Source organism: Macrobrachium nipponense, chromosome 37, assembly GCF_015104395.2.
Source record: "Macrobrachium nipponense isolate FS-2020 chromosome 37, ASM1510439v2, whole genome shotgun sequence".
NCBI classification, from domain to species: Eukaryota; Metazoa; Arthropoda; class Malacostraca; order Decapoda; family Palaemonidae; genus Macrobrachium; species Macrobrachium nipponense.
Window position 1 is genome coordinate 43706473 of NC_061097.1, and position 27500 is coordinate 43733972.

At 40.6% G+C, this 27500-nt stretch overlaps 1 protein-coding gene across 1 annotated transcript in view; it reads left to right on the forward strand.

Moving 5' to 3' along the window:
• Nucleotides 1-27500, forward strand: part of LOC135209201 (uncharacterized) — a 70038-nt gene that overhangs the window by 8865 nt on the left and 33673 nt on the right. Inside the window, exons 5-17 of the mRNA XM_064241884.1 lie at nt 801-852; nt 3021-3215; nt 3557-5962; nt 6567-6851; nt 8042-8338; nt 8948-9238; nt 10182-10511; nt 11064-11339; nt 11720-11789; nt 16290-16510; nt 22982-23223; nt 25617-25781; nt 26680-26856. Coding sequence (XP_064097954.1) covers nt 801-852; nt 3021-3215; nt 3557-5962; nt 6567-6851; nt 8042-8338; nt 8948-9238; nt 10182-10511; nt 11064-11339; nt 11720-11789; nt 16290-16510; nt 22982-23223; nt 25617-25781; nt 26680-26856 — 5007 coding nt within the window. The remainder of the gene's footprint in view (nt 1-800; nt 853-3020; nt 3216-3556; nt 5963-6566; nt 6852-8041; nt 8339-8947; nt 9239-10181; nt 10512-11063; nt 11340-11719; nt 11790-16289; nt 16511-22981; nt 23224-25616; nt 25782-26679; nt 26857-27500) is intronic.

A 27500-nucleotide genomic window follows, 5' to 3' on the forward strand; every position in this document is an offset into this window, starting at 1 on the left:
ATTAAACCAAGAAGGAATAAGGGGAATGCATATATATTCGGAAAGGAAATGGAACAATGAATGCATAATTAAATAGATCTGTAAACGAGCCAGTATAGAAATTTGACACGGGACAAATATCAGAATGAAGAGAAGAAGAGGAGAAGGAAACGAGAGATTGAAACAGTAAATCAAAAAAGAAGAAGAAGAATAAGAAGAAGGAGACAAACAAGGAAGACGAAGAAGAAGAAGAAGAAGAAAAAGAAGAACAAGAAGAAGAAGAAAAACGAGTGGAGTACCTGTCCCTGAGTTAAGCTGTTGAGAAGTCTTCCATTTTTACTTCCAAGTCATTGCCCTCGACGACAAGGACGGGAGCTTACGAGTCTAAAAGGCATTGAGAGAGAGAGAGAGAGAGAGAGAGAGAGAGAGAGAGAGAGAGAGAGTGAGAGTCACCAATTCAGTTAGTCTTAGTTTTTATGGGAGCTCGAGATTAAGTTCAGTCTTTGTCCTCAAGAGAGAGAGAGAGAGAGAGAGAGAGAGAGAGAGTAGTCACCAATTCAGCTAGTCTTAGTTTTTAAGGTCATCGTGAGAGAGAGAGAGAGAGAGAGAGAGAGAGAGAGAGAGAGTCACCAATCTATATTCCGAAAAGTTGCATTTTAAATATTAAAAATATTTCTTAGAAATTGCCCTGACGATGTTAATGCAGTATCCAGAAATGTTTACATTTATAATAATAATAATAATAATAATAATAATAATAATAATAATAATAATAATAATAATAGTAATAATAATAATAATCTGAAAATGACCTTTTACAGCAGATTCGGATTGTGGTTCCCAGGTCGACAATTCCACTAATTACATGATGAAGTAAGTAACAATAAATGTGTAAAACTCCTTATTCCTTTGGTTATTAGACGAATAAGAATTTTATTTTAGATTTCGTTCAATTTATGTGATTTTACTGTTTACTTTTACGTGCTCTGTCATGAAGTACAACACACACACACACACACACACACACACACATACACACATATATATATATATATATATATATATATATATATATATATATATATATATATATATATATGTATAGACAGAGAAAGAGGCATCTACTTATCTCCAAGTTACATACAACAGAACCTCTACAGTAGAGCTTTCAGAATTCCTTATTCATCCATCCATCCATCCATCCATCCAGGGGCCACCCAAATCAACAAAAACAGAAGGAGGAGTTCGACGTGTTTTTGCCCAGACTGTATCAGTTTTCCATTACTCTCGACTTCCTCCTCAGGGAGATAGGACACCCTTTTAGACCTCCTCCTCCTCCTCCTCCTCCTCCTCCTCCTCCTTAGCTTCTCCTCCTACTCCTCCTCCTACTCCTCCTCCTCCTCCTCCGTAGCTTCTCCTCTCTCCTCCTCCTCCGTAGCTTCTCCTCTTTCCTCCTCCTCCGTAGCTTCTCCTCCCTCCTCCTCTTCCTCCTCCTCCTCCTTCTAGACTATATCGTGTTGACTTTCGAACATAATACATAATCTCGTTTGCATCCGAAGCAAGGATATAAGCTTTCAAAAGGGGGGGAGGAGGTGGGTTTGGGGTTGTTGGGTTATGGGGGGTGGGAGAGGCCTCAGGCAGTTGTCATTTGTGTTTATGAGCTTCGGTTTTCGTTTCGGGATGAATGTCTTGAAGGTGTTTTCAATTTTTGTGGCTCTTAGGGGTCTTAGTGCTGTCAGTGCACCTCTCGCGTTGAACTGTAGTGGGTCTTCGCAGCTCCTTTTCCTTAGGCCCCTAGCTAGCTGCAGTCTCTTTCATTCCTTTTGCTGTACCTCCGTGCATATTCTCTCGTAACAATTCATAGTGCAGCTGCTTTGAGGTTTTCCTCCTGTTACGCCTATCAAACCTCTTAAATGTCAATTTCCCTTTCAGCGCTGAATGACCTCATAGGTCCCAATGCTGGGCCGTTGGCCTATATTCCATATTCTATTGTATTCTATTGAATTTTCGTGTTAGGATTGAAAAATAAGATATTGCCATTGAGACTACGGGAATTATTATATGAAAAGAGTTGTCAATATAACCTCATAGCTCATAGCATATTTGGATATATTTCCCGCTGGAAAACATTTCCTTGTGAATTTTGGGATTGATTTCAAGGGAGTAAAATATTAAGATGTATTTATTATCAAATGAATGACTCATTCTGGTCGTCATTAGCAGATGGACGTACTGAACTCCGAACTTAACTTACTGCCTGATGAAAGTGGGTCCTATCTCCACGGAAAAATTGTCTTTCTTGAGATTGTAGTTTTATATTTATATAAAATGAAAATCAAACTTTGGGAAGAATCTTGAGCATCGATTGTTTAATGATAAATATTATGTATCAGATTTTAAAATTAACGAATCATTTTCTTCATCAATGTATTGTCCCTGATGTATTTGGGTCGTCTTTTTACCATGGAAAATTGTCCTAGATTTGGTAAATGTAGTGAAATATATATATATATATATATATATATATATATATATATATATATATATATATATATATATATATATATATATTATATATATATATATATATATATATATATATATATATATATATATACAGGGTGGTCCAAAAGTAGGTGAACAGTAAGTGATAACATTTATTTTGAGATTACATATACAATTACATTTATTAATACAGTTATTACATTGACAATTAGATTTTATTGTGAGCAATAATAATACAAAAGCACTAATATTTTATCAAACTGCTGTCCATCACAGTTTACACACCTATTCCACCTACTGTCCACACACACACACACACACACACACACACAACACACACACACACACATATATATATATATATATATATATATATATATATATTAGAAACAAATTAGTGATGTTTTTTCCCACCACATTACTTGCCACGAAATCACTCTGCATCACTTTAATAGACACTCACACATCAACTGCATTTTCTAAACCCACTCTCAGCTAAAATGACAGCCTCCCTCTTTCCTCTCCCGCGTCTAAAGCTCAACATACGGCTTCGTCGAGTGTAACGATGGCTTCACGAGCACTTCCGGGATGTTCTGGACGCCCTTCTGGTGCCGTGAAGGAGAAAGTATTTTCGACTCTACTGAGGGCGAGCCGGAGGAGATGGCTTGCCTACCTGATGAGCCGTGCCAAGAGGAGCTCTATCCTCAACTCAGAAATGGACAAGTCTTATAGTAAGGATCCTCCTGTATGTATGTATATATTGTATATATCATTTAGAATTCACTGGTCACTTTTTGCCAGATACATATGTAATTGTAATAGACAATGCCCTCTCCTCAAATGCTTCACATTTAGGAAACGCTTATCACTACCAAGCCTAAGTTCCAGATGAAGGACGCAATGTTTTTGGCATATCCGTGTTATGTATTTAATCACTTTATTGTTTTATAAACTCAGTGCTCAATGATCTACTTATTATGATCAGGCAATGGGTACATATGTCCAACATTCCAAGTTGCATCACAGCAGCTGGAAAACATCCATAATTTGTTATTTCTTTTTCAATTTGCAGCTTTTCAGGTCTTGAGGGATGGTGTGACGAAGGGTATAGATTCCCATCTGGCAACCCTTCATGCCTGTATGCCTGCATTGGAGGAACATGGCAGTTACCCGCATCTCAAAGGGAGGGGTGCTTGCCTTACTGCTCCGAAAGCTGCCAGAATGGTGGTACCTGTGCAGCACCTGACCTCTGTAACTGTCCCCCAGAATTCAGTGGCACCACATGCATGGAAGTTGCACTTTCAGAGTCCATTCCTTTGGTCAGTGATGTTGGGAATAGGATAGTGGGGTTAAACGACGATAAACTCCTGACGTCTAGTAATGAGAGAGTCCCTGAAACCAGCAATGAAGACATGTCACCTGTTGGGGATTCAGTGGTTGTCCAGGATAAGGACAAGTTATTAGTATCCAGTTACAGAGATGGAGAAACCATTAGTCAAGATGTACCAACATTTGGGAATGAGAGGCCAATGCCGGATAATGATGGAAGGACTATCAGTCGGGTCGTGCCAACTTTTGGGAATAGGAGGTCTATGCTGGATAATTTTGATACAAGTATCAGTCAGGATGTACCAGCTTTTGGGAATAGGAGGTCTGTGCCAAATAATGACAAACACTTTGTGCCCAGTTATGGAGATAAGACAAAAATGAGTAATATGAGGTCAAGGCTAGACAGAGACAAACCCTTGATACCTAGTTACAAAGAAGTGGCTGAAACTAGCAGTGAAGACAGGTCAGCCACTGGAAATAGGATGTCACAACCAGCAACGCTCCATGATGACAAACCTGTGATGTCCAGTTACTCAGTGGCTGAAACTAGCAGTAAAGACATGCCATCTGTTGGGAAAATGATGTCAAGTCTGTATGGTGACAAACTGTTGACACCCAGCTATGGAAAAGGGGCTGAAACTAGTAATAACGGCATGCCAGCTATTGGGAAAAGGACGTCAAGGCAAGGACTGCTGTATAATGACAAACTGTTGGCACCCAGCAGTGGAGAAGTGGCTGAAACCATCAATAAAGACGTATCAACTTCTGGGGATACGATTCCATGGCTGACAGAAGCCAAAATCTTGATACCAAGTTACAAAGAAGTGCCAGAAGCTAACAGTCAAGGCATGGCATCAATTGTGAGCATGATGCCAGAGTTGGATGCGCACCAACTCCGGAAACCCGATTATGAGGATTTTGTAGAAACTAGCAGCAGAGATGATTACCAACGTTTGATACGCATATATGAAGAGGCTGAAGCTGGCAGCAGAGACCAATCATTTTTGGACATGAATACGAGAAACAATATGGCCAATGACTTTCAATCTGGCCTCTTTACCAGTGACGATCTTAAGCCAGATGCTTCAGGATTTCACAGCAGGCCCATGCCTTATTCAGTACTAAACAAAGGACAAGATTTTTTTCCAGTTGAGGGAGAATTTCAGAGTTATCAAGCCTCTCCAAGAAGGGTTAGGCAATTAGACGACGCTGATATGGTCTCTGAAAGGGAGTCCCCAAGTACCCTCGTAACCCAACCCTCAGGGGAAGTAAACCTCTCAACAAGCAATACTCCTGAGATTGATGGGTCAACAAGCAAACCTCCTCAGACTGATGACTTAACAGTGAAAGCTGCTGAGACTGATGACTTAACAGTGAAAGCTGCTGAGACTGATGACTTAACAGTGAAAGCAGCTGAGACTGATGACTTAACAGTGAAAGCTGCTGAGACTGATGACTCAGCAACGAAAACTCCTGAGGGGGATGACTCAGCAACAAATAAAACTCCTGAGACTGATGTCTTAACTGTGAAATCTCCTGAGACTGATGACTTAATAGTGAAATCTCCTGAGACTGATGACTCAGCAATGAAAACTGCTGAGACTGATGACTCAACAGTGAAAACTACTGAGACTATTGACTCAACAACAAAAACTCCTGAGACTGGTAACTCAACAAGCGAAATTCCTGAGACTGATGACTCAGCAACAAACAAAACTCCGGAGACTGATTACTCCACTCCGGGAGGACAAGCAGCGCTGCCTACTACAAGTCCCAGCAACAATCCATCTACGCAAGGAGAAGTGGAGTCCTTGCCAGATGAAATTCATGAAAGTGATTACTCCACTCCAAGAGAAGAAGAGGCCTCAGTCAGTGGAAGACCCCTATCTCTCTTGACCACGCCGTTTGGTTTGGTACCTGGTTCTGAATCTGAGTCCACTATCTCATTAACCACTGTCTCAGAGCCTCCAACCAAGATATATAATGAATCTGGGTTAGACTTAAAAGATGTGGAGACAATACAAGACCATTTAACTGACCCGTCTTTAAAAATGTTAAACTCGTCAGAGGACTCTGAGGGGGAGTGCTGTGAAATTCTGAAGTGTGAATCCCTGTCCATAGATGTTTACAATGCTGCGTTAAGGCTAAGGTATGACTTCCATGTTCATTTACAGGTCTGATTCATATATAAATCTTTTTCTCATTTCCATACAATTATTGTTAAATAACTTTTTTCCTAAATGACCCAAATTACCTCATAAGGTATAAAATAGTGTTACACTAGGAGGGTGAATTCGAGTGTAAGATGCAAATTACATTTCGTAGTAGGATTTTTTTAAAGCTGTTAACCTATAGGTACTTTTGAAGGGATGTACAATATATATATATATATATATATATATATATATATATATATATATAGATGTGTGTGTATGTATTACTCAACATATCTTTCCCTCTTAAACCTACGGGGTCTATTGACTTGAAATTCAAGCTTCCAAAGAATATGATGTTCGTTTTGAAGAAGTTACTGAGGATAATAGGAAATACTGAAAAATAGAGACCAGTTATTAGAGGAGAAAAAAGATAATGAAATAATAGCTGAACAGAGAAAAATATAAATAAATCATTAGAATACAGGGTAAATTGTTTTAGGGTTTGTTATGTATTGCATCTTAGCTTGAAACACTTGAGATTCTAGTTGCGCAGGATCTTCAGGGATGATTTTTATTGACATTTCTAATTCAAAATAGCGAAAACTCAAGCACAGTGACCTGCCGTGAGGGCTACACATTCACCGGGGGTGAAACCTCGCTCCGAATCGAGTGCTACAGAGGCGAGTGGGTCCTGCAAGAACCGTACAGGAACATGACGGAAGTGACCTGTCAGGCTGTTTGCGACCCTCCGTGCAACAGCACTGGCAAGTGTTTAGAGCCAAACGTCTGCCGGTGCGCTGAAGGGTACACTGGTGATCGATGTGAGTTCCTGAAGTGTCTGTCTCCACCTCCAACTGTCAAGTTTGCTGAGATTGAGTACAAGTAAGGGGTCCAGGTTCTGCAAGTTCAAGTTTAGGGGTTTCTGTCCTGCCGTAGGCTATTGCCTCTCAGCGGGACGTCAGCCGGGTAAACCCAACCCCTTACCATGATGTCACTCATGGCCATAACCATCCAGTAGTTAGTCTATTTGCCACTTGACAGTAAGCGAATGGTGCCCCCGAGATTATGAGACCAACACATTATTCAGCTGTATTAGCCAGACTTGATTTCTCCACTGTAACGTTTGTGTTAATAATGATAGTTTTTCTTAAAATAAAATGGTTAATGTGTTGATTTTTTTTATATACGTAAAGAATCATGTTTGTGAATTTGTTTTATTATTGGGATTAAACATTAGATGTCCCATCATAGTTCATTCAGTAGTTTTAACTTGAGTCAAAACCCCATGAAGGAACCGTCTCAATATATATATATATATATATATATTATATATATATATATATATATATATATATATATATATATATATATATGCAAATTGTCATGCTACCTGCAGTTTACTTCAGTGAAATTATTTAATTTATTTCCTTAACTTTTTATGAAGCTATCCTTTTACTAAATAGTCCCTAGCTGGCTTCCTTGAACTCTTGATCTTAAATTAATTATCAATTATTTATTCCTCTCATATATATACTATATATATAGATATATTTATATATATATAGTATATAGATATATTCCTCTATATATATCTATATGATATATATATATGTAGATATATATATATCTATATATCTATCTATATATATATATATATATATCTATATATATATATATAGATACGATATATACCTATATATCTATATATATATATATATATATTATATTATATCTATACTGATCTTATTATATATATAATATAGATATATAGATCTATATATATATCTATATATATAGTATATATATATATATATATAATATATTATATATATATATATATACTATATATATATATATATATAATATTATATATATATATAATATATATTATTTATATATATATATATATAATTATATATACTTATTTTATATATATATATATATGATATATAGTATATATATATATATATATATATTAATATATGTGTGTGTGTGTGTGTGTGTGTGTGTGTATGTATGTGTACAGTCGACCCTAAGTATCCAATTCAGCTTGACCCCTTAAAACTCAACAGAGGAATGACCAGCATAGCCAAGTGCCTGAAAGGCTACAAACTGCCCAGCGGGAACCAAACCCTTAACATTGAGTGTATCGACGGCCAGTGGATGCCAGCTTTCTGCGATGAGGAGTTGGACAGGAGGCTGGAGTGCCTCCCGGTGTGTAAAGAGGAGTGCCGCAACAAGGGCAAGTGTGTGGCTCCTAATACCTGCGCCTGCCCGATGCCCTACGACGGACCCACATGTAGGGATATCAGGAGCAACCACTGCAAAGTTCCCCCGCCGATCGTCAAGAAGGCTTACATGAACTACACGTAAGGAGTTTTGCTGTTTCTTGAATTATTATTGTTATTATTATTATTATTCAGAAGGTGAACCCTATCCATATGGAACAAGCCTGCAGGTGCTGTTAACTTGAAATTCAAGCCTCCACAGAATGTGGTGTTCATTAGGAAGCAAGAGAAGGTAAAGGGAAATAGAGAGAGAGGAAATCTCACTTATTAAATATAAAAAATAAATTGCTAATGAAAGAAGAACTGAGGTTGTCAGTCACTCAAGGCTGTTTCTTCTATTGATCTTTCTCCTACCCATCTGCTCAGTCCTGCTCTCTCTGGACTTTCACATTTACCTCAGGAATTGTCATAACATGAGAGAGATTAATCCAGGTGAATCACAGTAGCTGTTTGGAATCAACTGTCATGTCGTAGATAATGTTAGAAGTACTGAGGTGAATCAAGGTGAATCACATTAGTCCTATGGGATTAGATTTCATTGTCACAAGTCCTAGCTCTTGGTAGGCCTTTGACTTTGACCTTTGCCCTATGTCCTGTATTCATCGTCACAGGACCTAATGCTTGCTAGGCCTTTGACCTTTGGCCTAAATCCTGTATATATTCCAATTCTATATTCCAACATACCCTCAGGGTGACTCTGGGAGAAGCCGTCTGCATCGACGGCTACGCCCTCCCCTCGGGTGAGACCACAGCCAGATTTGTCTGCAACTACGGCGAGTGGAAGTTCTCCGCCCCCAGCGACTTGAGAGACCCCGAGTGCCAGCCCGTGTGCGTGGGAGGGTGCCAGAACGGAGGCGTCTGCAAGGATGCCAACAGGTGCCAATGCCCCAACCCCTACAAGGGGCCCCTGTGTCAGGACGAGGCGACGGACGTGTGTCCTCAGCCGCCCGCGCCCATTCCAAATTCCATCATGCACATGAGGTCTGTTCTGCATGGGTGTTCGTTCGTACGTCTGTTTGCTTTTAAATGGCTGGAGGAAGATCGTTTGGTTTTTGTCTATTTTATATTTTATTTTTCTTATTTTATATTGACTTGTCTAATTTTGTCAATTTTTTTTATTTTATGGGCAGTAAATATTACATATTGCAAATATATAAATGAACTAGTGTCTAGTTTTCCAAACAGCCTGCTTATCTACTGCATTATGTCCTAAAAGTTTGTCTGTCTGAGCACTTGCCCTAAGATGGACGTTTTTGTCTGCGTGAAACGTCATTAGTGTCAAATCACTCATAAGATATGCTCTCCATTCTATCTCGAAATGCATGTTTTTTTTTTTTTTTTTTTTACTCCTAGACGATTTGTGTCAGAAACAGACAGCCTTTGTAGATTTCCAAAATAACCCAGTTGAGATTCACTGCCTTCCGTCCTAACATCCACGCTTTTTCTGCACACCTAAACGTTTTGTATAAAAAAAAAAAAAGTTTTTTGATTTCTAAAAGAACCCATTTGAGATTCACTACCTTCCGTCCTAACATCTATGTTTTTTCTGTACTAAACGTTTAGTGTTAAATAACGTTGATAGATATCCCAATTTACCCACTTGAAGTCTTTGTCTTGATAGATATCCCAAATTGCCCACTTGAAGTCTTTGTCTTGGTTAGATATCCCAAATTACCCACTTGAAGTCATTGCCTTGTGTCTTAAAAAGCAGTGTTTTCTTTTGCATATCTAAACGTTTTCCGTAAGAATGAACGAACGTTTATAGATTTCCAGAATGACCCACTTGATACCTACTACTTTTTGTCCTAAAAGCCACATTATTTTCTACACACCTAAACACTTTATATATTTATATTAAAAAAAATCAAACGAACGTTTTTAGCCTTCCCAAATAACCTACTTCTGCAGTGGTTTCATCCAACAGCCCAAGGAGCCCTTACGTGACCTGCAAAGCGGGCTACGCCTTCCCCTCGGGCGAGACCCAGCTGGAGCTGTGGTGCCAAGACAACGCCTGGGTGCCAGCCACCTACAGCGACGACCTTTCCCCAGTGCCACTGATGGTCGAGGCAGACGACACCTTTCACCTGGCTTGCCTGCCAACCTGCAACCCTCCGTGTCAGAACCATGGGAAATGCGTGGACGTCAACGTTTGCCACTGCCCGAGGCCTTTCACGGGACGGTACTGTCAGGATTTGGATGCGGGACGCTGCTGGGACGAGCCGCCCTCGTTCGAGAACGCTTATACCGTCTACAAGTAAGGCGGGGTTTGATCTTTTGTCCCCCTCATAGGCGAAGTCTGACCCTTGTATGTTATGTTATTCATCTGCATCGTAACCTCTCTTTTGTCATCTCTGTCAAAGTCCTTTTTTTGATCTTCATCAAAACTTCCCTTTTTCATCTTCATCAAGACTCTCTTTTTCATCTTCATCAAAATCTCTTTTTCTTATCTTCATCAAAACTCTTTTTCATCTTCATCAAAACTCACGTTTTCATCTTCATCTAAATCCCTTTTTGATCTCCATCAAAGCCTCCTTTTTTCATCACCAAAACCTCCCTTTTTCATCTTCATTTTAACTCGTTTTAACTCATCTTTTGCACCTTCATCAAAACCCCTAATTCATCTTCAACAAAACTCTCATTCACAACTCCATCAAAACTCTTCAAAATGCCTTCTTCATCTCCATCAAAACCTCCCTTTTTCACCTTCATCAAAACTCATCTTTTGCACCTCCATGAAAACCCTTATTTCAACTCCATCAAAACTTCCCCCTTTTTCACCTCCAACCTCTCCCCCTAACCCCCACAGCTCCAGCAGAGCCACCGTGACGTGCAAGGACGGTTACGTGGCCCAGAACGCGGAGCCGGAACTCTACCTGGACTGCCTGGACGGCGACTGGAACCTGCCGCCGTCAACCGAGGAACCCGTCTGTAACCCGAGTTGCGTCCCGCCTTGCGACAACGGAGGCGAGTGCGTCGCTCCTGGCACCTGCGAGTGCACGCCCGAGTTCTATGGGGTCCTCTGCGAGCAGAAGCGGTGCCCCACGGTGCCTGAGGCGGCTCCCAACTCCTACGTCTCGACTGAGTGAGGTTCATCGAGCATTCAGTAGGCGGTGGGACAGAGCATAAATGAATACCCATATAGGTTTTGATTAACGAAGTGTTAGTTTAAGTCAGTATTTCTATTGGGTTAAAAGTGAATTTGTATTGTGTTTAAGTATGAGAAAGTCATTTTTCTATAAATTAAAAGAAAGGAAGTTCGTTCCATACCCCAAGCTTCAAAGTTTTTATAGATTTCTGCGGCTTTTTTAAAAATGAAATGATGACTGCGAATGCAGCAATCCTCGTTAAAGTTTGGAGTTTGTTGCAATCACAGTCATTATTCATATTGAAAGACGCAGAAACCTATAGAAACAAACACAAGCACAGTCTTCCTTCAAATAATATAATAATCCTATCACACAGCACTCGCGGAAGCGCCCTAGTCTCCTGCTTTGAAGGCTACATTATGAACACGGGAACCAACGAAGTCCCGGTGAGTATTTGAGAGAAAATTTAACTTTTTCTACTCCAATTTACCTGCGGTGCACTGTAGGCATTACTCAAGGGTCTTGGCAGCATCCTTTCGACCCCTAGCTACAACCCCATTTATTCCTTCAACTGTATTCCTCTGTCTGCCTTTCCATCCTCTCCTAACAATTGTTTCATAGTGCAACTGTGAGGTTTTCCTCCAGTTATACCTTTCAAACCTACTTATTGTCAATTTTCCTTTCAGCAACGAAGGACCTCATAGGTCCCAGCGCTTGGGCTTTGGCCTAAATTCTGTTTTCTATTCTATTAAAAAGAAGTAAGAGGATGTAAAGGGAAAAATAGACGTCACTTGTTAAGAAGACAAAAAAAAATGAATTAATAGATCAATTTCACAAATTTCAGGTTTGTTCTTTGAATCACAGACTTTCTTTGCATTTAGTAATTTTAACACTGCTTAAATTATTGTTATTTGCACATTAAGATTGATATCGTGTATAACTTTTACCATATCCGAGGACTGTATGTAAATAAAGGGTTCTTGATTCATCAGAAAAAAAAAACAGAGTGTCAAAATGAACGTAAACAGACCTGGAAAGGTAAACAGTTTCTTTCTAATTAGTAGGTACAGATACCCAGGGAAAACTCGTACTAACACTGACGGTATCAAATATTTACCTGACGAAGTAACTACTACTTTGCATACATATTATACCGTTCTGCCCTCGACAGTTTGTGTTGTATTAACAGCTTCTAAAGTGTTCACAATGAATTAAGATTAATAATGATAATAATTTTCATCTTCTTCTTCTTCTTCTTCTTCTTCTTCTTCTTCTGAACTTTATACACGTTTACATAAACATAAGTAGCTACTAAACATAAGTAGCTTGTATAAACTAAGCTTATTCAAGTTCTTGAGGGAACTGCTTATGGGTGAGCTGCCATACTTTTATCTTTTGTTATGCCCAAACATAAGTCCCCATTAATATGCTACTAGGGGCCGTGGTTATCATACACCTACCATACGTATAGAGGTTGAAAGGAGATTCCTCACCTATCAGCTGATTGGGCTTAACAATGAACTCGACAGAAAACTTTTAGAAGACTCCTTTTATGTTTCTCTCAGAAATTACAAAAAACTGTTACTTGCGCAACAGTATGTATTTTAAGTAGCGTTGAACTGTGCCTTTTAAAGCCTCCTTTTAGTTACCCAAGTATTTTTTATTACACGTTGAATCTTCCTTGGAACACAAGCTGGACCTGTGTCTTATTTTATTGGCTTTTGTATAAATAATTTTTTGTGTTGCAAGCTGGTCTTGTCTTCTTTTGTATTTTAATGTGCTACTTAATATTTCAATCCTTTGTCAAAATGGGCTCGACCCATATATTTTTATGTCTGTGTTTTAGCTTGTAAAGTCTGCATAACTTTATGTAAAACCAGTAAACTTGTCTTATGTTATCGCCATATAAGCATTAAATTGCTTCGGCGAATTTTCTGCTAATTTTATGAATTTGTAACAAATAAGGACGAACAAATATACAATACTATACTATACTGTTATTATTATTATTATTATTATTATTATTATTATTATTATTATTATTATTATTATTATTATTATTATTATCCAAAAACCTGACCTCTTTCTCTCAAAGATGAAATTCCTGGAAGGATTATTATTATCCAAATACCTGATCTATTTTCCTCAACAGAATAAATTCCTGGAATTATTATTATTATTATTATTATTATTATTATTATTATTATTATTAAAAAACCTGGCCTCTTTCTCTCAACAGATGAAGTGCCTGGAAGGATTATTATTATTATTATTATTATTATTATTATTTTTTTTTTTTTTTGCTCTATCACAGTCCTCCAATTCGACTGGGTGGTATTTATAGTGTGGGGTTCCGGGTTGCATCCTGCCTCCTTAGGAGTCCATCATTCTCCTTACTATGTGTGCCGTTTCTAGGATCACACTCTTCTGCATGAGTCCTGGAGCTACTTCAGCCTCTAGTTTTTCTAGATTCCTTTTCAAGGATCTTGGGATCGTGCCTAGTGCTCCTATGATTATGGGTACGATTTCCACTGGCATATCCCATATCCTTCTTATTTCTATTTTCAGATCTTGATACTTATCCATTTTTTCCCTCTCTTTCTCTTCAACTCTGGTGTCCCATGGTATTGCGACATCAATGAGTGATTCTTTCTTCTTGACTTTGTCAATCAACGTCACGTCTGGTCTGTTTGCACGTATCACCCTATCCGTCCTGATACCATAGTCCCAGAGGATCTTTGCGTGATTGTTTTCTATCACTCCCTCAGGTTGGTGCTCGTACCACTTATTACTGCAAGGTAGCTGATGTTTCTTGCACAGGCTCCAGTGGAGGGCTTTTGCCACTGAATCATGCCTCTTTTTGTACTGGTTCTGTGCAAGTGCCGGGCATTCGCTTGCTATGTGGTTTATGGTTTCATTTTTCGTATTGCACTTCCTACATATGGGAGAGATGTTATTTCCGTCTATCGTTCTTTGAACATATCTGGTTCTTAGGGCCTGATCTTGTGCCGCTGTTATCATTCCTTCAGTTTCCTTCTTGAGCTCTCCCCTCTGTAGCCATTGCCATGTGTCATCGCTGGCTAGTTCTTTAGTCTGTCTCATGTATTGTCCGTGCATTGGTTTATTATGCCAGTCCTCTGTTCTGTCTGTCATTCTCCTGTCTCTGTATATTTCTGGGTCTTCGTCTACTTTTATTAGTCCTTCTTCCCATGCACTCTTTAGCCACTCGTCATCACTGGTTTTCAGATATTGCTCCAGTGCTCTGTTTTCGATGTTGACGCAGTCCTCTATACTTAGTAGTCCTCTCCCTCCTTTCTTTCGTGTTATGTATAGTCTGTCCGTATTTGCTCTTGGGTGTAGTGCTTTGTGTATTGTCATATGTTTCCTGGTTTTCTGATCTATGCTGCGGAGTTCTGCCTTCGTCCATTCCACTATTCCTGCGCTGTATCTGATTACTGGCACTGCCCATGTGTTTATGGCTTTTATCATATTTCCGGCGTTGAGTGTTGACTTGAGTATCGCCTTGATTCTCTGCATATATTCTTTCCTGATCGTGTCCTTCATCTCTTGGTGTTTTATATCCCCTCCTTCCATTATTCCCAGGTATTTGTATCCTGTCTCATCTATGTGTTTGATGTTGCTCCCATCTGGTAGCATTATCCCTTCAGTTCTTGTTACTTTGCCCTTTTGTATGTTGACTAAGGCGCATTTTTCTATTCCAAACTCCATCCTGATGTCCCCAGATACAATCCTTACAGTCTGGATTAGGGTATCTATTTCCTTGATGCTCTTACCATACAGCTTGATGTTGTCCATGAACATCAGATGGTTGATTCTGTTGCCTCTTTTCTTGAGTTGGTACCCGGCATCCATCTTCTGTAGTACTTTTGTCATGGGAATCATGGCTACTACGAAGAGTAGTGGGGCCAGTGAGTCGCCCTGGAAGATCCCTCTCCTGATATTAACCTCTGCTAGTCTTATTCCAGAGCTTGTAAGTATTGTATTACAGTTGCGCATTGTATTTTTGAGGAAGCTGATGGTGTTTTCCTCTGCCCCATATATTTTCAGGCATTCTATTAGCCATGTGTGTGGTATCATGTCGAAGGCTTTCTTATAGTCTATCCATGCCATGCTTAGGTTGGTTTTCCTTCTCCTACTGTTCTTCATTACCATTTTGTCTATCAGGAGCTGGTCTTTTGTGCCCCTACACTTCCTTCTGCAGCCTTTCTGTTGGTGGGGGATGGTGTTTGTCTCCTCTAGGTAGTTGTATAGCCTTTCACTGATGATACCTGTTAGTAACTTCCACATATTGGTAGGCAGTGATAGCCTGTAGTTACTGGCTATATTTCCCTTACTCTTGTCTTTTTGTACTAAGGATGTTCTTCCTGTGGTCATCCATTTTGGTGCATGGTGATTTGAGATACAATGCTGGAGTTGTTCTGCTATTCGTGGGTGTAGGGACTTGAAGTTTTTGAGCCAGTATCCATGGACTTCATCGGGACCTGGGGCTTTCCAGTTTGGCATTTTCTTTAGTTGGTGTCTGACTGTGTCTGTCGTGATGTCTGTGAATCTTTGTTTTATTCTCCCTGTTTCTTCTTCCTTGACTTCCTGGAGCCATGTTGCATGTTTGTTGTGTGATACCGGATTGCTCCATATGTTTTCCCAGAGTCTCTTACTTGGTTCGGCTTCAGGAATTTCTGGGTGGTTGTCTTCCCCTCTTAGTTGGCTGTATAGTCTTTTCTGGTTGGTTCCGAATAGTTTGTTCTGTTGGTATCCCTTATTCCTGTTCGTGTACCGTTGCATCTTATGTGCTTTGGCCTTAAGCCTGTTTTACATCTTCTATCGTGTTGTTTAGTCCCCTCTCTTGTACTTTGTATTTCTCGTTATTATTATTATTATTATTATTATTATTATTATTATAAAACCTGACCTCTTTCTCTCACCAGATGAAATGCCTGGAAGGCGAGTGGTTCACGGTGGAACCCCATCCCAGGAAGGTGGAATCCCTGGAATGCCGACCCTTCTGCGCCCAAATGTGCCTGAACGGAGGCACCTGCACGGCGCCGAATCTGTGCGATTGCCCAGAGGGCTTCGCTGGAAGGTATTGCCAGCACCTGAGATGCAACGGCACTCTTGCCAACGACGACGTCGCCGAAGTTAAAATCAGGTTGGTAGTTGGGGATGGGACCTGTTTCAAGTCAGTATGGAGATTCCCTTTTTTTTTTTTTTTTTGGTTGGTGGTTGAAAGTGGTTGCAGTTGGTAGACAATAGTCCACAGGCCCTGCATGGGGCTAGTGCCGTCAGTGGACCTCATGCCGTGCAATGTGGGCGTGACTCAAGGTTCTTAGCGGCGTCCCTACAGTCCTTCGCTGCAGCCCCCTTTTATTCCTTTTTGCTGGACTCCCATTCATATTCTCTTTCTTCCCTCTTCCTCTCCTTAACCCTCTTCTAACAGTTGTCTCTTTATGCAACTGCTTTGCTTTCCAAACTTTCCAGCCCTGAATGACTTCCGCATCCCACCAGCGATTGGCCTTTGGCTAAACCTTCTACTCTGTTCCTTTCCAGTCCCTGTGGCCCAAATCTTCTACTCTGTGCCATTCATTCTGCGCTAAATCTTCTACCTCTGCTTCCATTCCATCCCTGTGGCCCTAAATCTTCTACTCTATTCCATTCCAGTCTGTGGAAAATCTTCTACCTCTCATTCCAGTCCCTGCTAAACTTCTACTCTATTCCATTCCAGTCCCTGTGGCTAAATCTTCTACTGTGTTCCATTCCAGTCCCTGTGGCGAAATCTTTTATTCTATTCCATTCCAGTCACTGTGGCTAAATCTTCTACTCTGTTCCATTCCAGTCCCTGTGGCGAAATCTTCTGCTCTATTCCATTCCAGTCCCTGTGGCTAAATCTTCTACTCTATTTAACCATTCCCAGTCTGTGGCAAATATCTTCTACTCTGCTCCATTCCAGTCCCTGTTGCTAAATCTTCTACTCTTCTCCATTCCAGTCCCTGTGGCTAAATCTTCTACTCTATTCCATTCCAGTCCCTGTGGCGAAATCTCTACTCTATTCATTCCAGTTCCCTGTGGCTAAATCTTCTACTGTGTTCCATTCCAGTCCTGTGGCGAAATCTTTTACTCTATTCCATTCCAGTCCCTGTGGCTAAATCTTCTACTCTGTTTCCATTTCCAGTCCCTATGGCGAAATCTTCTACTCTATTCCATTCCAGTCCCTGTGGCCAAATCGTCTACTCTGGCTCCATTCAGTCCCTGTGGCTATCTTCTACTCTGTTTCCTTCCAGTCCCTATGGCTAAACAGCCTCTAAACTTCTATGTTCCATTCCATCCCCTGTGGGCAAATCTTCCTTCTACCTCCTGTTCCATTCCGTCCCTTTGCCTAAATTCTTCTACTCTATTCCATTCCGTCCCTGTTGCTATCTTCTACTGTGTTCATTCCGCCGTTGGCCCCTTGGCCCTAAATCTTCTACTCTATTCATTCCAGTCCCTGTTCTAAATCTTCTACTGTGGTTCCCATCCAGGGTCCCTGTGGCTAAAATCTTCTTACTCTATTTCCATTCCGTTCCTTGGGGGCGAAATCTTCTACTCTATTCCATTCCAGTCCCTGGTGGCCTATCTTCTATTACCCTGTTTTCAAATCTTATCTGTTGGCCCGGGCTTTTTAAACTCTATTCCATGCCAGTCCCTGAAATGGCCGAAACATCTTTCCTACTCTAAATTCCATTACCAGTCCCTGTGGCTAAATCTTCTACTCTGGCCCTCCATTCAGTCCGTGGCGGAAATTTCTTCTACCTTCCTTGCTCCATCCATTCCCTGTGGCCTTAAATCTTCTACTCTGCATTCCATTCCAGTCCCTGTGGTTAAATCTTGCTACATCCTTCTAAACTTCTATTCCATTCCAGTCCCTGTTGGCCTAAATCTTCTACTGTGTTTTCCCTATTCCAGTCCCTGTGGCTAAATTCTTTTACTCTATTCCAAGGTTCCCAAAGTCCCTTGTGGCAAACTTCTACTCTGTTGCCAAATTCCAGTCCCTGTGGCCCGAAATCTTTCTATTCCTTATTCCCAAATTCAGTTCCTTTGTGCGAAATTTCATTCTTACCCTCTATTCCATTCCAGTCCCTGTGGCTAAAATCCTTCTACTCTGCTTCCATTCCAGTTCCCTGTGGTGAAATCTTTTACTCTGCTCCATTCCGTCCCTGTGGCTAAATCTTCTACTCTGCTCCATTCCATTCCCTGTGGCTAAATTCTTCTACTCTGCTCTATTCCAGTCCCATTGGTGGTCTAAATCTTCTTACTCTGCTCCATTCCAGTCCCTGTGGCGCGAAAATCTTCTACTCTGCTCCATTTCCAGTCCTGTGGCGAAATCTTCTACTAGCTCCATTCCAGTCCCTGTGGCGAAATCTTTACTCTAATTCACCAATTCAGTTCCATGTGGCCAAATTCCTTCTACTCTGCTCCCATCCAGTCCCTGGTGGCTAAATCTCTACTCGTCTTCCAAATTCCAGTCCCTGTGGCTAATCTTCTACTTCTATTCCATTCCCAGCTACCCGTGGCGAATTCTCTCTATGCCTCAAATTCCAGTTTTCCCTGTGGCGAAATCTTCTACTCTATGTCCCCTCCAGTTCCCTGTGGCGAAATATTCTACCTGCTCCCATTCCAGTCCCTTGGTGCGAATCTTCTAAACTCTTGTCCATTCCAGTCCCGTGGCGAAAATCTTTACTTCCTGCTCCATTCCAGGTCCCGTGGCGAAATCTTCTACTCTGGTTCCATAAACAGTCCCTTCGTGGCTAAAATCCCTTCTTAACTTCCTATGTCCATTCAGTCCTTGTGGCGAAATATTTCTTACTCGATTCCATTCCAGTCATGTCGGCTAAATCCTTACTTCCTATTCCATTCCAGTCCCCCTGTGGCGAAATCTTCTTTACTCTATTCCATTACAGTCCCTGTGGCGAAATTTTCCTACTTCATTCATTCCATCCCGTAGCCCTAAATATTCTACTCCGTTCCATTCAGGTCCGGTAAAGCTAAACTTCTCTCGGTTCCATTTCCAGTCCCCCGTAGCTAAACCTTAACTTCCTGTTACCATTCCCAGTCCCTGGGATAAATATTATAAATTGGCTACATTCAGGTCCCTGTGGCTAAAATTCTTCCTTACTCTATTCCATTCCAGGTCCCTGTGGCTAAAATTCCCTTCTACTCTGTTCCCATTCATCCTGGGCTAAATCGGTCTACTACTGTTCCAAATCCAGTTCCCTGTAGCTAAACCTTCTACTCTGTTCCACTCCAGTTCCCTGTAGCTAAACCCCTTCTACTCTGTTCCATTCCGCGTCCCTGTGGCTAAATCTTCTACTCTGTTTCCATTCCAGTTTCCCCTGCGGCTAAACCGGTCTAAATCTTATTCCATTCCAAGTCCCGTGGCTAAATCTTCTACTCTGTTCAAGCATCCAGTCTCCCTGTAGCTAAAACCTTCTACTCTGGTCCATTCCGTCCTCTGCAGTAAACTTTATATATTCCATTCCAGTGTGGAATTCCCTGTCTGTATTCCGTTCTATTCTTTAATTTCATTTTCCGTCCCTGTGGCTAAACTTCTTAACTCTGGTTCCATTCCAGTCCCTGTGGCTTAAACTTCCTACTCTGTTCCATCCATCCATTCCAGTCCCTGTGGCTAAATCTTCTACTCTGCTCCATTCCAGTCCCTGCGGCTAGATCTTCTACTTCTGTCCATTCCAGTCCCTGTGGCTAAAAATCTTCTACTCTGTTCCATTTTTTTCCAGTCCCTGTGGCTAAATCTTCTACTCTGTTCCCATTCCAGTCCCTGTGGCGAAATCTTGTACTCTGCTCCATTTCAGTCCCTGTGGCTAAATCTTCTACTCTATTCCATTCCCAGTCCCTGTGGCTAAATCTTCTACTTGGTTCCATTCCAGTCCCTGTGGCGAAATCTTTTACTCTGCTCCATTCCAGTCCCTGTGGCTAAATCTTCTACTCTGTTCCATTCCAGTCCCCTGTGGCTAAACCTTCTACTCTGTTCCATTCCAGTCCCTGTGGCTAAATCTTCTACTCTGTTCCATTCCAGTCCCTGCGGCTAAATCTTTTACTCTATTCCATTCCAGTCCCTGTGGCTAAATCTTCTACTCTGTTCCATTCCAGTCCCCTGTAGCTAAATTCTACTCTGTTCCATTCCAGTCCCTGTGGCTAAATCTTCTCTCTGCTCCATTCCAGTCCCTGTGGCTAAATCTTCTACTCTGTTCCATTCCAGTCCCTGCGGCTAATCTTCTACTCTATTCAATTCCAGTCCCTGTGGCTAAATCTTCACTCTGCTCCATTTCCAGTCCCTGTAGCTAAACCTTCTACTCAGTTCCATTCCGTCCCTTTGGCTAAATCTCTACTCTGTTCCATTCCAGTCCCTGTGGCTAAATCTTCTACTCTATTCCATTCCAGTCCCTGTTAGGCTAAACTCTACTCCATGTTCCATTCCAGTTCCTGTCCCAGCTAAACCTTCTACTCTGTTCCATTCCAGTCTCCCCCCTGTGGCTAAATCTTCTACTCTGCTCCATTCCAGTCCCTGTGGCTAAATCTTCCTACCTCTATTCCATTCCAGTCCCTGTGGCTAAATCTTCTACTCTATTCCCATTCCAGTCCCTGTGGCGAAATCTTCTACTCTGCTACCATTCAGTCCCTGTGTCCGAAATCTTCTACTCTGCTCCATTCCAGTCCCTGTGGCGAAATCTTCTACTCTGCTCCATTCCAGTCCCTGTGGATAAACTTCTACTCTATTCCATTCCAGTCCCTGTGGCGAAATCTTCTACTCTGCTCCATTCCAGTCCCTGTGGCTAAATCTTCTACTTCTGCTCCATTCAGTCCCTGTAGCTATACCTTCTACTCTGTTTCCATTCCAGTCCCTGTAGCTAAACCTACTCTGTTCCATTCCAGTCCCTGTGGCTAAACCTTTCTACTCTGTTCCATTCCAGTCCCTGTAGCTAACCTTCTACTCTGTTTCCATTCCAGTCCCTGTGGATAAATCTTCTACTCTATTCCATTCCAGTTCCCTGTGGCGAAATCTTCTACCTCTGCTCCTTATTCCAGTCCCTGTGGCGAAATCTTCTACTCTGTTCCATTCAGTTCCCTGTGGTGAAATCTTCTACTCTGCTCCATTCCAGTCCCTGTGGCGAAATCTTCTACTCTGCTCCATTCCAGTCCCCCTGTGGATAAATCTTCTACTCTATTCCATTACCAGTCCCTGTCCCTGGTGTAAATCTTCTACTCTGCCCTCCATTCAGTCCCTTGCGGCTATTCTCTGCTCCTATTCCATTCAGTCCCTGTAGCTAAACCTCTACTCTGTTCCATTCCCAGTGCTTTAGCCCTAACTTCTACTCTTTCCATTCCAGTCCACTTGTGGCTAAACCTTCTACTTCTTTCCTTCCGTCCCTGTAGCTAAACTTCTAACCTTCTGTTTCCAAATTCCAGTCCCTGTAGCCTAAATCTTCTACTTCCGGCTGAATTCCAGTCCCCTGCGGCCTAAATCTTCTACTCCCTTGCTCCATTTTCCAGTCCCCTGTGGCTAATCCTTCTACTCTAGTCCATTCCAGTTCCTGTGTCGAAATGGTTCTAACCTTCTGCTCCAATTCCAGTCCCTGTTGGCCTAAATTTCCTTCTACTCTGTTCCCTCATTCCCAGTGCCCCCTGGTAGCTACCTTGCTAAACTCTGTTCCATTCAGTCCCTGTGGCTTAAATTACGTCTACTGTTTTTCCAATTCCAGTCCCTGTGGCTAAATCTTCTACTCTATTCCATTTCCCTAGTCCCTGTGGCTAAATCTTCTACCTCTTCCTTCCTTCCATCCTGTGGCTAAATCTTCTACTCTATTCCCTTCCACAGTTTTCCCTGTAGCTAAACCCTTCTACTCTGTTCCAGTCCAGTCCCTGTAAAGCTAAATCTTTCTACCTTTCCTGCTCCATTCCCAGTCCCCTGCGGCTAAATCTTTCTACTCTGGCCTCCCTTCCCAAGGCCTCTTCTGGGCTAATCTTCTACTCTATTCCATCAGTCCCTGGTTGCCGAAATCTTCTACTCCTGATCCATTCCAGTCCCCCTGTGGCTAAATCTTCTAACTCTTGTTCCATTCCCAAGTCCCTGTAGCTAAACCTTCCTACTTCCTGTTCCATTCCCGTCCCTGGGGCTAAATCTTCTACTGGTGTTCCATTCCGTCCCTGTGGCGAAATCTTATCTACTCTATTCCATGGTTCCAGTTCCCTGTGGCTAAATCTCTACTCTATTCCATTCCCAGTCCCTTGTGGCTAAATCTTCTACTCTATTACGATTTTCCAGTTCCCTGTGGCGAAATCTTCTACTCTATCCATTCCAGTCCCTGTGGCTAAATCTTCCTACTGTGTTCCATTCAGTCCCTGTTTGGAGAAATCCTTCCTACTCTATCCATTCCAGTCCCTGTTGGCGAAAATCTTCTAAACTCGGTTCCATTCCAGTCTCCTGTGGGCTAATCTCTACTCTGTTTCCATTCCAGTCCTCCGTGGCTTAAATCTTCTACTCTGTTCCATTCCAGTCCCTGTGGCTAAATCTTCTGCTGTGTTCCATTCCAGTCGTTGTGGCTAAATCTTCTACTCTGTTCCATTCCAGTCCCGACCACATGACGGCAGATGTGACTTGTCGAGGCGCCTATAGACCGTCCACGGGGAACGAAAAAGTCCGGTTCTACTGCGAGAATGGCCACTGGGAGGCCCCCCAGGCGATGATGCTCTCCCAGGCCGTCGTCACTTGCGTGCCCCTGTGCCACAAGGGTTGCGCCAACGGGGGCAAGTGCGTGGCGCCGAACACCTGCCAGTGCCCAGTTGGCTTCACCGAGAGTGACTGCAGTAAAAGTAAGAGAGGTTTTCTAGTAACAGATATTAACCTTTACATGAGCTCGAATTAGACAGCATGGCTAGCTAATTACGTCAAATAATTACTTGCCAGATGATGAGTTAGGCAGGCAGATCAGTTTCCATGATAGTAAATCCAGTTAGTTTTGATAGTCATCAGACGAACTGGTTATCAGAATGGTAAGGTTAACTAATTACTTTAGGTAACTACTTTCCAGATGATTAGTTAGGTGGGCAGATCAGTTTCCAGGATAGTAAATCCAGTTAGTTTTGATAGTCATCAGACGAACTGGTTATCAGAATGGTAAGGTTAACTAATTACTTTAGGTAACTACTTTCCAGATGATTAGTTAGGTGGGCAGATCAGTTTCCAGGATAGTAAATCCATTTAGTCTGATAGTCATCAAACGAACTAGCTATCCAATAGTTAGCAGACTAATCAGCTGTAATGACCATATTTAACCTATTTATTTGTGGAATGTTGACACCATAAATTCATTGAAGAATTCCATTGAAATATGAAGCGTTTGAATCACCAATTCTCTAAAGCTGTTTTCTCCCCAGAGAATTCCTCATTTTTATATCATTTATTATTATACAGGAAGTATGAGCAAAGGTAAAAATTCACTCGCATCAATCTGTAGTAGATATCGGTTATGAGTGAATTATAATTCATCTGAATCTATTTCCAAATAATGATTTATTTGACTTTTATCCCCGACAAGGTAGCAGACTCCGCCACTTCATGGGAATGTTTAGAATTCTTGAAGTTACCTCTGCTTTATCTTGCTTTTCTTCCCTTTTTACTTCATTTCTTCTCCCTTTTTTTCCCGCGTTTTCTTCGGGCCTGGGTTACGGAAGGACATCGGGCCCCCTCTTTCCAGTGGCCCTCGCTCTCTCCAACCATTTCCTTTCGAAGCGAATCTCAGCTTCAATTCCAGCCCTTCATTACCATTCGCCTCAAACAGAAGCAGGGGGTCAATTGAGTTACCATTCAGTGACCTCCCAGTGACCTCCATTAGCCAGCTAGGTGGTGGTGGCCAAGGGGGTTAGGTGGGGGATTTTCAAGAGGGATTTCCAAGGAGGGGGAATAGGGTGAGGGGGGGGGGGTGTTGGGGGGGGGGCGTTCATCTAAAACGTAAACCGATGGAATTAGCTTTCCTACCCGACTGCTGGCCGTCGTCTATTGGCAGTCTTTGATGGCCGGGTCGCGTTCAATTAGTGTCAGATTCGCTTCCATCTTTGGGAGGGACAAATAGCCTGTGAATCTCTCTCTCTCTCTCTCTCTCTCTCCGCTCCCTCCCCCTTTCCCTCCCCCTCGTAGCTCCTGTAGGCCTAAAGAACGATAATCCTGGTCAATCTCCTTTTGTTTCAAAGCCTGAGGAAAAACGATATAATTCTCAATACTTTGCTTCTAAGCCTGAGGAAAAAGAATATTGATCCAATCCTCAATCCTTTGTTTCTAAGCCTGAAGAGAGCTACAGCATAACCTGATTATCTCTCATCCTCTTGTATCCACTAGGCCTGGGAATCCACATCTGGCTTTGGAGATCTATAATCTGAACCTCCCTTCGTTGTTGGTAGCCATAGTGCACCATTTTCGCAATAATTATTGGCTAAGTGACCATTTTCAGCAGAGATAAGCAACATGTTAGGATTTTTATAAATGTTTGTTGTTCTCAATTGAACTTTTTTGTACAATCATATCTATCATACTTGTCCTCAGTACGAAGTATGGTAATATGAGATTAGAAATATCTATATATATATATAGTAGTAATAGTATATAGTATAGTATATGATTAGTATATTAAGTATATATATAAGGAATATACGATATAGGTATTATATATATATATCATATAATATTATACTATAATATATATATATATATATTAATATATATTATATATACATACATCCATACATACATACATACTTACATACATATATATATAGATGATAGATAGATAGATAGATAGATGGAAGATATATAAATAATTGTTGATTTAGTGGTAAATATTAATGACGTTTCAAGAGCTTTATTTGCATATTCTTATACAGAAGACTTTTTCTTAAATGCACAATAAGATTATAAATATAAGCGTAGTAATTATTCGTTATTTTCAATTATGATAAATCTAATTTCCCCTGATCAAACTAAAATATATTTATATATATATATATATATATATATATATATATATATATATATATATATATGTATATATATTAGATGGAATTCTGTTGTTGCAGAACATTCTTACCAGTCATATTATATATATATATATATATATATATATATATATATATATATATATATATATATATATATATATATAGTTATATAAATATATACAGTTGTCACCTTCATTTCCCGCTTTTACTTTCAGGATACTCGCACACCATCGATGGCCACTCGTGCACTTTCCCATTCATCTACAACGGCTTATGGTACAAATCCTGCACCGACATTGACAGCACCAGACCCTGGTGTGCCACAGGGGTCACCGTCCACAACTCCATCTCTAGCTGGGGCGTGTGCGTTTCAGACCTCGGTAAGGCTAATTTTGGAAGTTGGTCTGTAAGCTGAAAATTAATAGATACATAAAAATGTATTAAAATGCTAGGAGAGCAAGTAGAAAGTATCTTATATTCTATTTCTTTTACTTATCTCCCCCTATCTATCCCATGTAAGCAAGCTTCGTTATTTCATGAAACGTACACTTTCGCATTTCCCCTCTTGCATAGTCCGGAGAGGAAATGAACTGATGCCAGGATAAGTTTCAGTAACTTTATTATTAATTAGATCTTTAGAAGTTCAAGCGAAGATACAATGCATTACTGCCCTAATGCTATTCTCCTTATATTTGAATGCATTTCTTCTATTTATTAATTCATTAGTTTATTTTTTTATTTTCGATAAGTGAGATCTCTTCTTTTTGTATTCTCCTAATGATCACCACATACTTTGGAAGCTTGAATTTTAAGTCAGTGGGCCCTTTGGTGGGTTTGTTACACATGAATTGTGTTCATCTTCTGTGAATAATAATAATAATAATAATAATAATAAAATAATAATAATAATAATAATAATAATAACAACACTGATAAGAAGAGACAAAATAAAATTGATTGTTTTGTCATAAGCATAAGAGTAAGTGATTCTGAATGGGTTTTGAAGTGACAGATGACTGAAGCTATTGCTGTTTCTAACTGGTATTTTTGGAGAGAATTTTCTGAAACTGGTGACAGCTGTATCTAAAAGTGTGAAATTTACCGGTCAAATTAATCAGATCCTAGGAAATAAAATGGTTATATGAAAGTGCTACTTCTTGACATCCTGATATTTGTTGGATACGTCCAGTGAAAGACTGGAAATTTGAATAGTAAACAGAATAATGAATTTATGTCTTACATTTACACTATTTTATTTTATTTATTGCTCCTACCCAGGTAAGACTAAGGTAATTATGACAGTAGATGGTGAGCTGTGCAACTTACCATTCATGCACAATGGTGTAAGATATGAAACCTGCATCTCGACCACGGACAGGCCTAAGCCTTGGTGTGCCACAGAGGTAGACGGATCAAATTCTGTGACCAAGTGGAGTGTGTGTGACCCATCATGGGGTAAGTTAACCACTGGGATTTGTAAAGTATATGAAACTTCAATTGGTGACTGGAGGAATCATCTTTCTGTGTGCCAGGATGAAGAGGGTAAACACCCTCTTTCCAGGGTATCTTCAGAAGAGTTATTGGTAGACATATGTCAAGTATTTATTTATGCATTCACTAAATACAATGGGGGAAAATGTGTCTAAAGTATTGTTTGAATATATCTCCAAAATCTCTAGAATTTGCCTATTTTCTTTCTCTCTACAAACTTTAATATTCTTCAGGTGTCGTCTTAAGACAAATTTGAGGTTTCCAAATCAGAAATATTGAGAGAGATTAAGTGCTAAAAGTGTGTCTTAATAAACCATACATGACACTTTATGAAGTATTGCATTTTTACGAAAACACTGCCCACAACTTTAGTAGATTTCACCACTGAGTCATCATCATCATCATCATCATCATCAGTAGCCACTGCCTGGATCCCCCAGGTCCCAGCTTGGGGGAACCTAGAGTGACAATTAAACCTTTAAATCGTTTCATTTGTTAATGTATTGAATAACATATATTAATGTGTTGCTGTTTTCAATATATTTTTTGGACTTTCATATTCAAATGTAAGCCTGTGAAAACCCCAAAATTATTTTCAAGAATTAGCA